The sequence below is a fragment of the Contarinia nasturtii genome, unplaced genomic scaffold (genome assembly GCF_009176525.2).
Source record: "Contarinia nasturtii isolate CC-2019 unplaced genomic scaffold, AAFC_CNas_1.1 Cnas_scaffold_129, whole genome shotgun sequence".
In the NCBI taxonomy this organism is placed as follows: Eukaryota; Metazoa; Arthropoda; class Insecta; order Diptera; family Cecidomyiidae; genus Contarinia; species Contarinia nasturtii.
Genome location: NW_022197486.1, coordinates 11,345,298 through 11,360,271, shown reverse-complemented (window position 1 = coordinate 11,360,271; position 14,974 = coordinate 11,345,298). Strand labels below are relative to the sequence as shown.

General features: G+C 31.8%; 2 protein-coding genes and 1 long non-coding RNA gene across 6 annotated transcripts in view; 1 reads left to right on the top strand and 2 right to left on the bottom strand.

Moving 5' to 3' along the window:
* Positions 1 to 347: 347 nt before the first annotated feature.
* Positions 348 to 2,365, bottom strand: LOC116347145 (peptide transporter family 1-like). Of its 2 annotated transcripts, XM_031777630.1 has the most exons (6): positions 2,263 to 2,365; positions 2,073 to 2,195; positions 1,484 to 1,987; positions 1,342 to 1,424; positions 863 to 1,279; positions 348 to 497 (listed from the first exon to the last, which is right to left on the bottom strand). In XM_031777630.1, the coding sequence occupies exons 1-6, from the start codon at positions 2,264 to 2,266 to the stop codon at positions 486 to 488; spliced, it is 1,143 nt and encodes a 380-aa protein (XP_031633490.1). In that variant the 5' UTR covers positions 2,267 to 2,365; the 3' UTR covers positions 348 to 485. The 2 variants fall into 2 exon arrangements, with proteins under 2 accessions (XP_031633490.1, XP_031633481.1); XM_031777621.1 differs by having other exon boundaries at positions 348 to 1,279.
* A 1,522-nt stretch (positions 2,366 to 3,887) lies between these two features.
* On the top strand, positions 3,888 to 4,432 carry LOC116348065. Its single transcript, XR_004201752.1, has 2 exons — positions 3,888 to 3,957; positions 4,065 to 4,432. It is a non-coding gene; the product is annotated as an uncharacterized LOC116348065 (long non-coding RNA).
* Positions 4,433 to 9,926: 5,494 nt separating this feature from the next.
* Positions 9,927 to 14,974, bottom strand: part of LOC116345424 (protein slit) — a 312,643-nt gene continuing 307,595 nt past the window's right edge. For all 3 annotated transcript variants that reach the window (XM_031774763.1, XM_031774784.1, XM_031774773.1), the window contains one exon: positions 9,927 to 10,854. In XM_031774763.1, coding sequence (XP_031630623.1) covers positions 9,993 to 10,854 — 862 coding nt within the window. In that variant the 3' untranslated portion in view covers positions 9,927 to 9,992. The remainder of the gene's footprint in view (positions 10,855 to 14,974) is intronic.

Below are 14,974 nucleotides of genomic sequence, written 5' to 3'. Positions count from 1 at the left end.
GGTTTCGAATTGCTTCCTCATCCACCATATTCTCCAGATCTGGCCCCCAGCGACTATTTCCTGTTCGCAGATCTCAAAAGAATGCTCGCCGGAAAGAAATTTAGCACCAATGAACAAGTAATAGCCGAAACAGAGGCCTATTTTGAGGATAAAGAGAAATCGTACTATAAAAATGGTATCGAAAAATTGGAAGATCGCTATAATCGCTGTATCGCCCTCGAAGGCAACTATGTTGAATAATAAAATTGAATTTTGCCAAAAAAATGTGTTTCACTATAAAACGATACGAACTTTTCAGCCCGCCTGTTATCACAACTCGGGCACGTTTGCGTGTGCATACATAGTTTATTATTCAAATTGATAATTATCGAATATTAATATTATGATTTTACATACTTATTAACTTTTAATATTTTGCTACTCCGGCTCCTCTGCGCGCTCCTCCTCGCACATATTGTTCTGAGAAATATTCTTTTTCGCTCTTTTTACTCTGAATTCTGTACTAAAAAACGTCAAGAAGAATATCATAAAAATGGCTATGTTAAACTGTGAGACTCTTTTCTCGTCGTTGGAATCTTGCGGCTAAGATCATGAAAACAATAATATCAATTAACATTAGCACGGAAAATAATAGAAATTCATAAGTAAGTGAATTAAAATAGTTAATACTGGCAATAAGTGCAACAATAGCACTTCCGAAGGCACTAGTTAACCACAAAAGGGCTTGTACCAGTGATTTAATGCTGTCTGGTGATTTCTCATAAGCAAACAATAGTGCAGGAATGGTAAATAAGATTTCGCCCAAAGAAATAAATACATATTGTGGTATTTGCCATAAAATGTGTACTTCGTCTGGTTTTACCTCAACTTGCCATTGAACCATAGCTGATGCAGCAAATGAAATTACACCGAAAAAACCACCAATTGCAAGCTTTTGCAATTGGCTTCGAATGCCAAATTTATTTAAAATTGGATAAATCCAAAAGTCCATCGTCGGAATGAAAGCCAAATCCAAAAAGGGGTTCAGCATTTGCATTTGATCTGGTAAAATTTTGTACCATCCAATGTTGCCATTCATTTTGGTAGCTTGCTCTACCCAACGCGAGCCGATTTGATCGAATAAAGACCAAAATAGTGGCATTGGAACGAAAATCAGTACAATTTCCAGCAACATTTTTGTATCATCAACCAATTGTTGTCCGTACTTTTCAATTGAATAATCAAGAAAATGTTCACGTGAATCGCCGCCCCACAAACGAATTTTCACCAAAATAGCATTCTAAAAAGAAGAATGGCCAATGACAATTGATTAAAAAAAAAATATTTTTTAAATTCACATACCGTTATACATTTCATTATTTGAAACAGAATATTTCCCGATGGTGGTTTCATTGTGTACCAATGCTTGCCGATTATTAAAAAAACTGCAGTTCAAAGAAATTCATGAGAAATTCATAAAATTAAAATTATATGTAGAAATTACCAATCGAAATGATCATTAGAAATGCGGGAACTGCAAAAGCCAATGAATAACAATCATTTTCACCGAAACAATGGACATTTTCTCGTAAAAATGGCGTAAGAAATGATGATATGAGAACACTTAGATTTATTGCAAAATAAAACCACGAAAAAAATGTATCCAGTTCTGCAGACTGTTCAGGCAGTTTGAATTGATCGCCGGCAAAAACCGAAACACATGGCTTTATTCCACCACTGCCAATAGCAATAAACGCTAAACCAACATACAAAGCTCCTGTAGCTGAAATATTAATCGATGGAATTGCCACGATTGAAATTAATAAACTGCCCACAGCATATACAATTGATAAACTTAAAATTGTACGATATCTTCCCAACCAAACGTCAGACAATATGCCACCGAAGATTGACGTGAAATACACAAACATACTAAAAGCATGAAACTGTACGGTTGCCGTATTTGGATCCAATTTCAATTTATCAGTCATGTAGAGATACAGAATGGCTGGAAAGAGAATCGAAATATTCGAGTCCGATTTTCGGGTTGAGCCAATTTTGAAAAAAAAAAACAAATAACAAATAATGCTCACTCCTTATTCCGTAGAAATTAAATCGCTCGCAAACTTCATTGCTAATTATAAAAAATATACACTTTGGATATGCAAGTTTTGTTTGTGTTTGAATGCCACCATCTTCAATATTTTTTTTTAATTCTGAAATATTAAATTCTTCGATCAAATTCACACTTAACTTTATTATTTTTCTATATAAAATTCGTACCCATTGTTCGATATTTGAATATCCCAATTTCATTTATTATATAATTCTTCTACTTCGAATATGTAACACTTGATAATGAGAGTGAAGACATTCTTAAAAAAACTGAACATTTCACACAAATTGGAATATCGATGTACACAAATTTTCATTGTTGCTCTCGTTCAAGTATTACATAGTGAATATCAAATTGTCGCTATCGTAATAATACATTTATAATTTTTTTATCTTTGATTTCAGTTTAATATCAAGCTATTTAGATGATCACCTTGAGTTCAAACAGGAAAAAAATCATTAAAATCAGAATAATTCAAATAAGTCTCACTTTTCAACTTTTCCATAAGATAAGATTGGATCCTAATAAATGTGCGGGAATGTGTTAGTGTTTTCTGATGAATATAACATGTATTTAACGTTTGTTGGTTCAAATTCTTGTGATGTGCAATAAAACCACTAAATAAAACCATTGAATATTGTCAACAATAATATCCAAATATTTTACTTAACAAACAACATTAAAATATTGTTTTACTTGACTATCTAATATTATCTAAACAAGTCATAAAATACAACAAGCATCGCCTATCATTTGGTGTGGATAAACAATGAAACCAAGCCATACAATGTCATATTTTTGCATAAAACACATGATAATATTTGCAAAATCATTGCTAATTTTAGATTGAAATTATAATAATATATATAAAATGTTTGATGTTAACAATTTCATTTTACAGCAACTCGTAAATAGTGTGCAAAATGTGACAATTGCATCATTTTTAATGACAACGACCGAGATGCATTTGAATGCAGTTTGAAAGTTTCGAGTAAAATATAAAATGGTGAATTGCAGTGCAGATTAGAAATTTATAAACTCGTAATGTATACGAGAAAATAGAATAAATTCACGCTTTGATTCGATATAAAACAATGATTTCGATTGTGTACAACAGTTTCTAAAATGTGAAAGATAAAAAAAACTCCAGTTCAATTTGCAATTCATTTCACGTACAATATCAATATTTAAATAATGTGTGCTATCATAATACCATTGAGTTGCGCATTCAGACCACTCAAAAGTATTAGCGCTTAACACTATTTCGTGCTGCAATAAAATGGAAAAATTACACATCATTTGGTTGGTTCTCATAATTTACTCTAATTATCACATGAATATCATGATGTTGTAATAAAATAATGCAACTTAAATTTGGTTTGTTGTATACATTGTTTAGTGGAATGAAAATCAATTTTGGTGCAAACAATTTTATCGGTAATGACATTCATGAAAACCAGAATACAAAGAAATAACATGCAATTGATGATATTTGAACATTACACAAATACAATTGAACGCTAGAGAATAATAATGAAACTTAATTTTTATTCAAACTGAAGTGTCCCTTCGAAATATTTCCAATAAAAGTGTCCCAAGTTTATATGGCAAACTATATACAAACTTGGGACACTTTTATTGGAAATATTTCGAAGGGACACTTCAGTTTGAACAAAAATTAAGTTTCATTATTATTCTCAACCATTCAATTATGTCGCATAAATTACATGCAATAATTACTTTCAGTTCGAATAGATGGATTCGGATGGATTGGACCGCAAGACGCAAAAAAATTATTATTACGAAACGTTTCAGTTGTGATGCTGAAGATGAGACGCATGGATGTCTCGAAATGCATTCAAGTAAGAGAATTTAGTTTTTTAAATCGATTTTTCGACTCATTGTGAAATCAAGTTAAAGCGTAACATTTTGTAAAAAACATTAACACTGAATGCATCGTTTACTTAAGATTTTCATCACTCAGAAAATTTCGCAAATAATAATTTGTTACTCGCTGGAAAACTGAGCCTAAATAACCGAAAATATATTAATTGCCGTCAAGGAAGGAACATTATTGTTCAAATAACTGCAGCAATGCGAACAGGACAAATAAGTTCTGCGGTTTTAAATCGTGTTATAAATGGACAACAAGGAAATTTAGTATCTCGTCTACAGCAAGCACTGCGAAATGGAGAAATAAGTCAACTAGCCTTCAATATGATTATGAATCCACCACCACAGCTAGAAGAAGGAGGCGATCAAAATTATTAATTTCAAATATACCGCCGAAAATGATAATTTTACATCAATAAAGTTGCGATATTCTTGCGTTTTGATAAAAAGTGTATTTATCCATTTGTCTCAAATCGCATTTTGCAGAATCTACACACAGAGAAGTAATACAATGAAAACTGATGGCTTGTCGTATACAATTTAGAACTAGTTGACACTCCGTATAAAATTGTATTTGTCCATCTAATTTCATACCAAACACCATTTTTGTGTATTCTCTTTTGTGCGGTTCTTCTTCGTTTATGCTTTGAAGAAGATCCGCATAAAAGAGAATACACAAAAACGATATTTTGTATGAAATTGGAAAAATACAATTTTATACGGAGTGTCAACTAGTTCCGAATTTTATACGACAAGCCATCTAGCTTTCATTGTATAGTTTCTTTGTGTGTAAATAGCATTTTAGGTCTATCTTATCTCTAAAACCATGGTTGCTTCAGCATACATTGAACATGAACGAACCATGTCAATCCTTATTTTAAAGTAACCCTATCAACCAATTACTTATTCAAATCATTACCTTTTTATATTTTTGATGATACCACATTTGTGGACCTTCAATTCTATTTTTTTTTTTTTTTTTTGAAAAGTTTCAGTAGTTTATTCTTGACACCTCTGACAATGTTTTTAATTTAATCTTTAAAAAAAAGTTCTAATGAAGCGATTAGAATATTCTGTCATCATACAAAATCCGTTTTAACTAGTACAAATGTTGACACAACAAATTGAATTCAATTTCATTTCATAGTTCATAAAAATGTATTGTGTGAAAAATATCGATTTGCTCTACATTTCAGTGTTAGGAATTGTGAATTTCTCTATTTGAATCCACAGTAGAAAGATGAATGTGTCAATTTAGAGTTTGAATTTTCAGTTGTATGTGAAAAAAATTTCCATTTTAGTTTTTTTTTAGATCGAAAATTCAGCGTGTATCGGAAATGGATGCAATGTCAAGCCTTCGCGGAAAAATGAATGTCCCAGCCCAAATCGGTTGAGTGATGACAATAAATGACCCAAATTCAGAATTTTCGATATACATTTTATGACAAAATAAATCTATCGAAGCGAATGATTGCATACAATCCAAAATTCATCATCTTACAGCGATGGAATCGGAGCACAATGTAAACCCAGGAAGAAGAATAGCATTTGTGAGAAGAATACGAGGAAATATACATAGATAAACTACAAGGACAAGCCTAACGAACTCGATTTCATTGTATAATCAGCTTTCAACATATTTTTTTTTCTTTCTCGATTGCTCTTGCTGTTCATTCACTTGGACACCAATAATTCAAGCATTCGTATTCATATTTTTATGTCGAATTTTCAATCGGCATTTTATGTAACGTTCATTTTACCTTTTTTTCCTTCATTGCTCTTACCATTGAAATCCGCTTAGACTCGTTTTAAAGGGTTCCAATACATTTTTTTCCCACAATCGAAAAGATTAGAATTACACATGTAATAGAGACTGTGTGGAGAAGAGGGAAAGGAGATGAGAAGCTTATTGACGAAACGAGAGTCGAATGTTAAAACTCTTTAATTTCAAGGATGACTTGATGGGCTCGATTTTTACATATATGATTCGGACAGGCGATATAATATTGTGATGGTAGGGAATAATCGAGAGAAATGACGAAGAACGATCAAATGCCGGCTTCTTCACTAAATGCCTCAAGTTGCCAAGAGCAATCAATTTAAGTATGTACCAGTAGCGGCATAAATACAAACAAAAATGTTTACTCTATTTCAAAGGCGAAATACGAACTATGGTATTCGCAAGCATATGCATCCACTAGGGTGGTGCAAATCTCAAAAATATTAAATATTTTCATATATGTATATACCTACCTAAAAACTGACTCAGTATGGGAACATTTAAAGAGTTTGCATGTGTCTGAATACGTTACAAATGACGTGTTTTTGCTCATTTTGTAGATGTTCATTACTGATGTTGAGCTTTCGTGCTGCACTTTATGATTTTTTTATGCTTACCGAAATACCGAGCTGTACATTTTAAATCTATTTTTTCGCCAAAATGTTGGCATTCAAGCCGAAGAGCCTTTGTCATTTGGATCACTAGTATACTCAATTACTCACCCTAATATATTCACATGGCCGGATATACCAATCACGTCGCAAATATGTTTTTTGTATGTTAAAGTACCATTTATCAATATCGACACCATATATTGTGTTTACTTATATCAACAAACTTTATACGTAGTAGTTAAATGGAACGAACAAAATGGTCTAATTGGTGAAAATCTTTTCAAAAATATGTTTACAAGTTATATGAAATAGATGCTTCACATTATTTAAGATCGTTTAAAACTAAGCGATGGATGAAAATTTGAGAAGATGCTGTGAGAAGAACAACTGGTTTGCATCATCAGCCTTTAACATTGCAAAGATTTATTTTTTATTGGTTTTGCATCCTTTTCAAATTGATGTGCATTTTCGATCAATGAAAGCATGAACATTTCAGGTTTCGTTGAAAGGATGTTAAAGTATACATTTTTGGATCAAAACTGAAAGAGAAGTGTTTCGAAATGAAAACCAAGAGTAATTTACACTTTAATCATTATTGCATAATATTTATTTGTTTATTCAATTTTGTGGTTGTTCAGTTGATTTTTACATTAGAAAGTTTTTCCTTTTTATTGTTTTTACCGATTCAAAGTGAATATATATATATAACTGTAGATGTCGATGAAAGAATTTTTGTTTGTTTGTAAATGTAAGGTTTTTTGTATTTTTTTTTTTGCTTTTAAATTGTCATTTCTGTGTTTTTTTTTCGTATTGTTCATTAATAATTTTTAACTAATTCATCTTAATTCTAAATTGTTTGTCTTAAAGTGATTTGCCATATTTTTTTTTCTCCATCAATAACAAAGACCGAAACAAAAAACAATTCGGGAAATTGGAAAAAATTGAAATAAGAGCATAAACACACAAAAATGAATTGTGTCTGTCTGTCTATGTGTATGAGATTTGAAGGGAAGTGATTATTTAGTTTAAATTATTTTATGAATGAATAATATTTGTTTCCGCGCACTTCGTTTTGTTTTTGTCTCTTACTCTTTTTCATCTGATTTAATCAACCCCATCGAAAGTTATTCGGCCGCATAGACATTTCAACATTTTCAATGTTTGCAAAAATAATTTAATTATGTTTTGTTTTTTCACTTCATTTCTTTCTATTTCCGTACTTAGTCTTCTTCTCAGAAAGACGTTGCAATTAAATGTCTTTCTTTCGTCCTTTCTTTTTTCATGCGATATTTACAGTTTCAAACCTCGGTTGACTCCCTCATTTTCATTTTTTTTTCAATCGTTCTTCGTCTGCGCCCACAATCTAGCTTTGTTACAGTACATCTAATATTCAAAGAGAAAATGAAATTCATCGGTGTGGTGAATATTATTTTGTTGTCTGTTTTTTGAGTAAAATTCCCTTATATTTATGAAATCTCAAATCTAAATGCTAGAATTGTGAATAACAATTTGTTTTTCATGTTGTAATTTGTTTCTTCTCCATCCCGACTTCTTCGATTAAATAGTGATTCCGTTGTAACTTTCTAGTCTTACGAGTTAATTTTTTTTATTCATTTTTTTTGTATGTGTTTTTCGAGCCAAACTTTTTGCTTGGTCATCGCGTTAAATTGTAAGTGTTGTTTTTAGTTTTCTTTTTTATTTTTTCATTTTCGTAAGTAATTTTCATTCTTTCAGTTTTAATGTACAATGCATTTTTGATGATTGATTATTGTGTGTTAGATTGTTTTTTTTTTATTTTCTTTTACTTTAACGTCTAATATTTTACAATTACGTCTGGTATAGATAAGTCTTATGCTATAGCTTTTCAAAGTTGTTGTTTTCTTCTAGTTATTTTTCGAACTTAAACTGACAGACAGAGATGAGATGTGGTTTTTTTTCTTCAATAGAGAAAATCTGTTGCTGTGAATTGAGTGATTTTCTTCTTCATTTGTCTTCGTTTCAATCTTGAGCTTTTTGCTCAAACACTTGTAAAACCTGCAACGTTAGGCAAACATTTTCACTGTCCTATATATCACACATCTGGTCCTATTTACGAAGCAAATTTTTCGTTTTTCTTTTTTTTTTTCACTTAATTCAGATGAAGAAAAAATAAAACGAAATGTTTGATCAGAAAAAAAGTCAAATCATGACCGAAGCAATTTAGGGAAAAAACATCGGTTTTTAAAGAAAAAACAAATTTTTTCGTTTGTTGGTCCACATTTTGAGCTAACCAATGTTATAGTAGTAAAAAAAAACCTTCAAGTTTTAAATGGTTAGAAATGTCATGGTTTTTGCGTTTCGAAATGTCATGTTTAAAATGTGGTAAAGATTGTGTTGATCAAAACTATTTGATCAAGATCCCTGTGTTAATTTTTAATTCAAAATAAAGTTCTTTCGTCCATTTTGTCTCCTATCGATTTCAATCTCGTTTTCAACTCTTTAACCTTTTCCGAATTCAAACCACTGTTAATTGTAAACTGCGTTAAATAACATATAAGTCCATGTTCCAAAAAGCTATGAAATACATTTTCTTTCTTTATTTTATGAAAAATAAAATCCAATGTCGCACGAAAACCAATTCAATTGCAATTGAATGTATACGTCAAAGGAAAGAAAGTGGATGATTGGAACATGTGTTGTATAATAATCTATTTTCTTCTTTATAATAACGATTAATATTGCTTATTTCATGACAAAAAAGTGATTTGCTGTCGATTCTTCTTGTCGGGAATTTTTTCATGTTGAATATATGAGCTCCGATACAATTGCCTTTAATAAAGACTCATTATTGTAAACATTATGAGTGGTTTATGCCACTCTCCTCTGTCAAGATGCATCACGTCGTATACTCATTCAACATATTGAGCTGCGAATTGATGGCCGAGTATCTTTGCATAATTTCGACTATGTTTTGTGAAAACGAATCCATTCAAAAGTTGTTCGTTTCGTCAGGAATTTTGCGCAATGTGATTTTTTTCCACTACTAATAAAAGTCTTTGAAAGTGCTTACAATATGGCTGAATCAATACACATTTTACGAGGGGCCATTGGCTCTGTCACTAGTTTTGATTTCTATTCAATTGTATGCGTTTAATTTTCATTTTTATGTTTCTTATTTAAATATTTTTTTTTTAATTCATTTTCATTTCTCTTGCTGTTGTATACCATTAAATATATATTTATTCATATAAGTAAATATCATTCTCAATTGTCTAAAGATGTTTTCCATTTTTTTTAATCGAATTATTCAATAATTCACATTTTATATTATTTTACATAAATTATATTATATTTTTTTTGTGTAGTTTGATTATTGTTTAAGAATCAAAATGTAAATATATATAGATTTTTATTTGTTAAATGTATATAAGAAAATGCAATGAATTTGAAAAAAAAAACAAACAAAAAGAATTGTTTTCATTTTTTTCATCATTTTTTTTCGTTAAACTATAAAAAAAGGATCAAAAATAGTGAAAATAAGAAAAAAAATCGTCATCGTCGGGTCTTTAATATTTTTGTATTTTGTTTTTTTGTTTTTTTTTTTTTATTTGAAAATGTTAACTTATGTGAGTCATACGTAAACGACATGTGGTTTTTGTGATCGTCTCGTATCAAATCGAAAATCATCAAATTTCTCATAATGATCTGGTTCTTCGATTTGTTCTTTCATCGTTAGCTCCCATTGTCGCAGCGCCCGATATTCATTTTCAACAGCTTGAGCGGCTAAATATCGTTCCAATTCCAATTTGTCAACTTGTTGCGGTACAATGCGTTCGTTGACATTTTTCCGTTCGGACATGGCGTTTCGTCGATTTTTCATGCGTCGCATATAAAACAATACACTCGCTCCCGTTACAATGATAAGCAATACACTGAGCACTGCGCTCACAATCGTTACAATATGAGCTGGACATTTTATATCGCTGGCCGACATTGTTTTCATGAGATTTCGTGTATGTCGTTGTGAATCTTCCCATAAATCGCATGCAATTTCATCGACATCCAAAATGAGCACATTGTTTGGTGTTGCATTGTGAAGATTATGATAGTTATGTGCATTTGTTGTTGCTGCATTTGATGATGACACAAGATTTGTATCATCATTATTGTTATCAATCTGATTGGCGGATACAGCCGCAACGCTTACGCCTGAACTATTTTCGCTGCCATCGCTATTCTCGTTGATTTGACCATTTGTTAAACGCCAGAGCCATAACAACGAACAATTGCACACCAATGGATTTTTGGCCAAACGAAGCCGATGCAAACGATCCAATGGAAAATGAGCCGCATCCAAAGTATGCAAATCGTTACCACGTATCGAAATCTCAATCAAATTCGGATTACCATGAAATAATTTTAATGGAAGATCGGCAAACGATGGATTCTCGTCAAGCGTTATTATTTGCAGAAATGTGTTATCGACGAATGCTCTGTAATTGAGAAAAAAAAAGGAAAATACATTTTAGCTTTGATTGAAAATTGTATACAAAAATAACAGTTTCAATAAAAAAATACACTCAATTTACAAAGATTGATTAAATTGATGTTTGTGATTATATACATTTTATATCATGTTTAGACAGTACAACTTGCGACATAGTGGATGAATAAAAGGAAGGTGAGTGCATATGTACTTTTTCGACAAAGAATCTTTGCCAAACTATTTGCATATACAGACAATGGCAGTGCTCTAGCGCGAGATAATCATCGATATTGTCAGCATATGCAAAGAAACATCTAGTGGCACGGATTTGCTTCAAGAAAACATACAATGACAGATTAATTTGATTTAATATTGCCAAGGAAATGTTTTTTTTCTCGAAAACTCCAGTATTGTGTGCGTGAGTATGTGTTTATTGTATCGATATATAGATGATAACGGTTTGTTTGCCCATTTTCATTGCCTAATTTCATAAGTCATGCTTGCATATGTATAATGTATGCTTCGCAGTATTTCGCATGATTTAGTTTATGTCGATAAGAGATACTGTCAGACACCAGGGCATAATGTACAATGCAAAATGCAAACACCGTAAATCCGATATCGAATAGTGATGAAAAAACAAAAGCCATGTAGAAGAAGCAAAACGGATCGAAAGAGCAAAAGCTCACTCGTTCGCTCATTCATCCGAAACGATGTATGTTTATATATAGTTTAAACATCACTTTTGAAAGTTTTAAATGCAATCGCACATCTCTCACAAATCCATTTCGTTGAATAATATTTCAGCAAGCAATTTTCACTTCATGAATGTTTAATCGAATATTTGCTGTCGATGTGTGTGTGAGTTTGTGTGATTTTCTATTTGCAATGCATTGTTTGGATTAATGAGGCAAAGTTGGAAGAAATCAAGAATCACCTAAATGGATTCGTTCAAGAAACTCTTCAGAAAGTCTGTGTGAGTGTGTGTGTTTTTGTTCTTGTTGATTCGTTCTTCTTTCGAATTTCTTTAACTTTTCCCAAGAAGAGTCCTTCCAAATTCCATTGTTGCAAACATCATCAAAAAGCCAGACTGCGCATTGCTATTGATTTATTATTTGTGTTTTTTTCCCCCGATTTGTAGTAGTTTATAAGGAATGATTGTTTTCTGCTCATATATTGTATCGACATCATAAACATGTCGTCGTTCTTTGTTCAAACACACAAATATACGCACACACACACACACACACGGAGAGCATACAAATTCAATAGAAAATTTAAAGTAAATATTATGCGAATCTATTTAAAATAATGTTGATTGTTTGTTCAGAGATAGAGACAGAATGAGAGCCGAGCAAAAGTGAGAGAGGTAGATGAAGAGGCAGACCAGTCTCGACGGGATTTCATGTTTTCTGCATTTAAGGCGGGGGCAAAGTGTATGATTTGCGTACATTCGGGCGTTAATATATTTATTATGCCGATACAAGATTTCCATATCGACTCCAGTCGAGACATATCAACTGTTTGTATATATGCGTATGTTTTGCAGAAATTCAAATCAAAATACCGAATCACATTGTCACAACAGCGTTTCGAGACAATAAATGGCATTTTCACTGTATGCAATGAAATTCAAAATTGAAACGAATAAATAATCGAAGACGATACACATGATTCGTCGGCCAAATATTAAATGGTCAATTTTACGCCATTCATTTCGATTTTGAAAAATAGAGGATACACAAGTTGGAGAAAGAAAAAGTAGACGGAGAGATACTTTGATTGTATATAAAATTACAAAGATTCAATAGAAATTGAATCGAAACCATCGCCGAAATTTGTTCAAAATGAATGTTCCTAGGGGATATCCATGCGAATTAGAATTAGCACATTAGCAAAAAATAGGGAAATTTACATGAAGAAAATAGCAAAATTAGCAATAAATAGCAGAATTAGCACTGTACACGTATATACTTTAGTAAGCATTTATTCTTGAATATATTGAAATAATTAATTAAAATAAAATTCACAAAACAAACGAATTGAATAGTATTGAACTAAAATGTATCAAAATATGTAGTTTAATATGCTTTTTCTCATTTTTAAATAAAAATATATTCAATGGCACGTAACCAAGCACGTTTCATCTGTATTAACTACAATTTACGAATTGCAATCGGAAATGTAGATTTGATGACAGATTTCTTACTGAAAACGTATACGCTAGTGCCTGCTTCAAATATACACGTTGAAAGTGTCAACTTGAAACATTTGCGTAAACACATTTCAGTTATTCGATCATGCTGTCAATCTGACGTATGCAATATTTTTGACGTACTAGAGAAATTAGCAAAAAATAGCAGTATTAGAACAAACTAGTAGAAATACTAGCAGAATTAGTGAAAAATAGAGAGACATAGCGTTTATTATTATAAATTATTCGATCTGCAATTCACGGTTATCCCCTAGGAATGTTCCAAAATTGGCATGCAATGTGGCGAAAAATAGATTAAATGCTGTACCCTCCACCGCTTTGTCTATTTCTTCGTCTCTTATTTTGTCATTAAGTGGACAAAATGCGCACCGGAATTTCTCATTTCATTCGATGAACACAATAACAATTCGAAACATTTACACCGTTTTATGTGTGCATTTGAAATCGAAAAGAACAAAAGCGTTTGATTAATTTTATGCTTCAGTTAGATTGAATTTAGTGACCGATTCCCAAAAGGATTCAAATGTTATAATAATCACATAATATTAAAGTTGATTCAATTGTTCAATCGTATATTTTTCGATTTGACCAAAACGGAATGCGCATTTTAGTAGTCAACCAATATCATCATTATCCGCGTCGCGTTGTAAGCATCGGAGTTTGAGTGAAATTTTCAATTTGTTATTTTGTTTAAACAAAGAAACAATGCTAATGCCACTAATAAAACTTCAAATGTACAATTGTTTTGAACTTCGACCGGGAAAATTAGATTTGCACATTTTCGATTTCACTTCAAAAAAAAAAAAAAAAAAAAAAAAACATTTTTCAATTTCGGATTACAGACACACAATCCATCAAATTCATTCATTTATTTGGTAGAATCGTTGGTGACCATTGCCACAATAGCTGGATTATAAAAATGATACATTAATGCTCAAGCCTCTGTCAGATGATATTTGTATTTAGTCGAAAGTTGAAACGACCACCATTTTTTCTCTGCTCCCGACAAGTTAAATGTCCATTTCATATGGAATGCGTATACACGATACACAATTTTCAATTTAATGATGTATCCATAAGCGTCATTTCTTTTGTTCCGTCTCTGCCTCTCTCTGTGCAATTTTGAATTTGCATTGGGCATTTTGCTTGATTGCGAATTGGACAATCAAAAACATTTCCGCGCCCTCAAGCAATTTTTCTATGCTGCAACTTTTTTTTTGGGGAGGATTGCAGAAAATGAAGTGTGAGCATGGAAATAGAGAGAAAAGTGAGAAGCACAAGTTCAAACCGTTGATATTAGTGAATGAGGTGTTTCAAAGCTTCTTCTCGACCACATTTAATCGATTTTAGCTCATGCAAATGGTTTGTTGCTATGACGAACTCTTTGAATGCGTACCTCTCATTCCCCATCTCTCTCTCTCACTCTCTCTCCCGCCCGCTCGCTCGACGTGAATGTACAAAGTCGACAGTCATGCCCATTGAAACTGATAATAATATAAAATTTCGTTGGAATGGTAACAAAATAAAATCGCACGAAATTAAATTCAACACATTAAATCGATTTCGGTTGGGCAAATATATTCATAATTGCTATTTCAAAGGACTAGCATTCGTCATCACTCTCACACACACACACAGCAACGGCAGAGAAGCAACGATATGCAAACACCAATGGTAAATGTATAAATGTAAATATGGCGATAGAGCTTGCAATGGTCTATAGAACAAAAATATCTGCTAGAAATGTTGCTAATGACATTCGACAGTGAGTTGGCGAAAAAAAAAATAAATTTCATGAATTTCGGTCGATAAAATATGCAAAATCGGTTGATTATCATCAGTTGCCGCATGCAATCAGACATTTCATCTCATCATTGACCATAAATCATCATCAATTTACTCAGCTTAATTG

Coding starts and splice junctions, on each gene's coding strand:
- LOC116347145 (XM_031777621.1), bottom strand. Junction 1,425..1,483: donor TCTAATGATCATTTCGATTG/GTAATTTCTACA, acceptor TTTGAACTGCAG/TTTTTTTAATAATCGGCAAG. Junction 1,280..1,341: donor AAATAATGAAATGTATAACG/GTATGTGAATTT, acceptor TCTTCTTTTTAG/AATGCTATTTTGGTGAAAAT.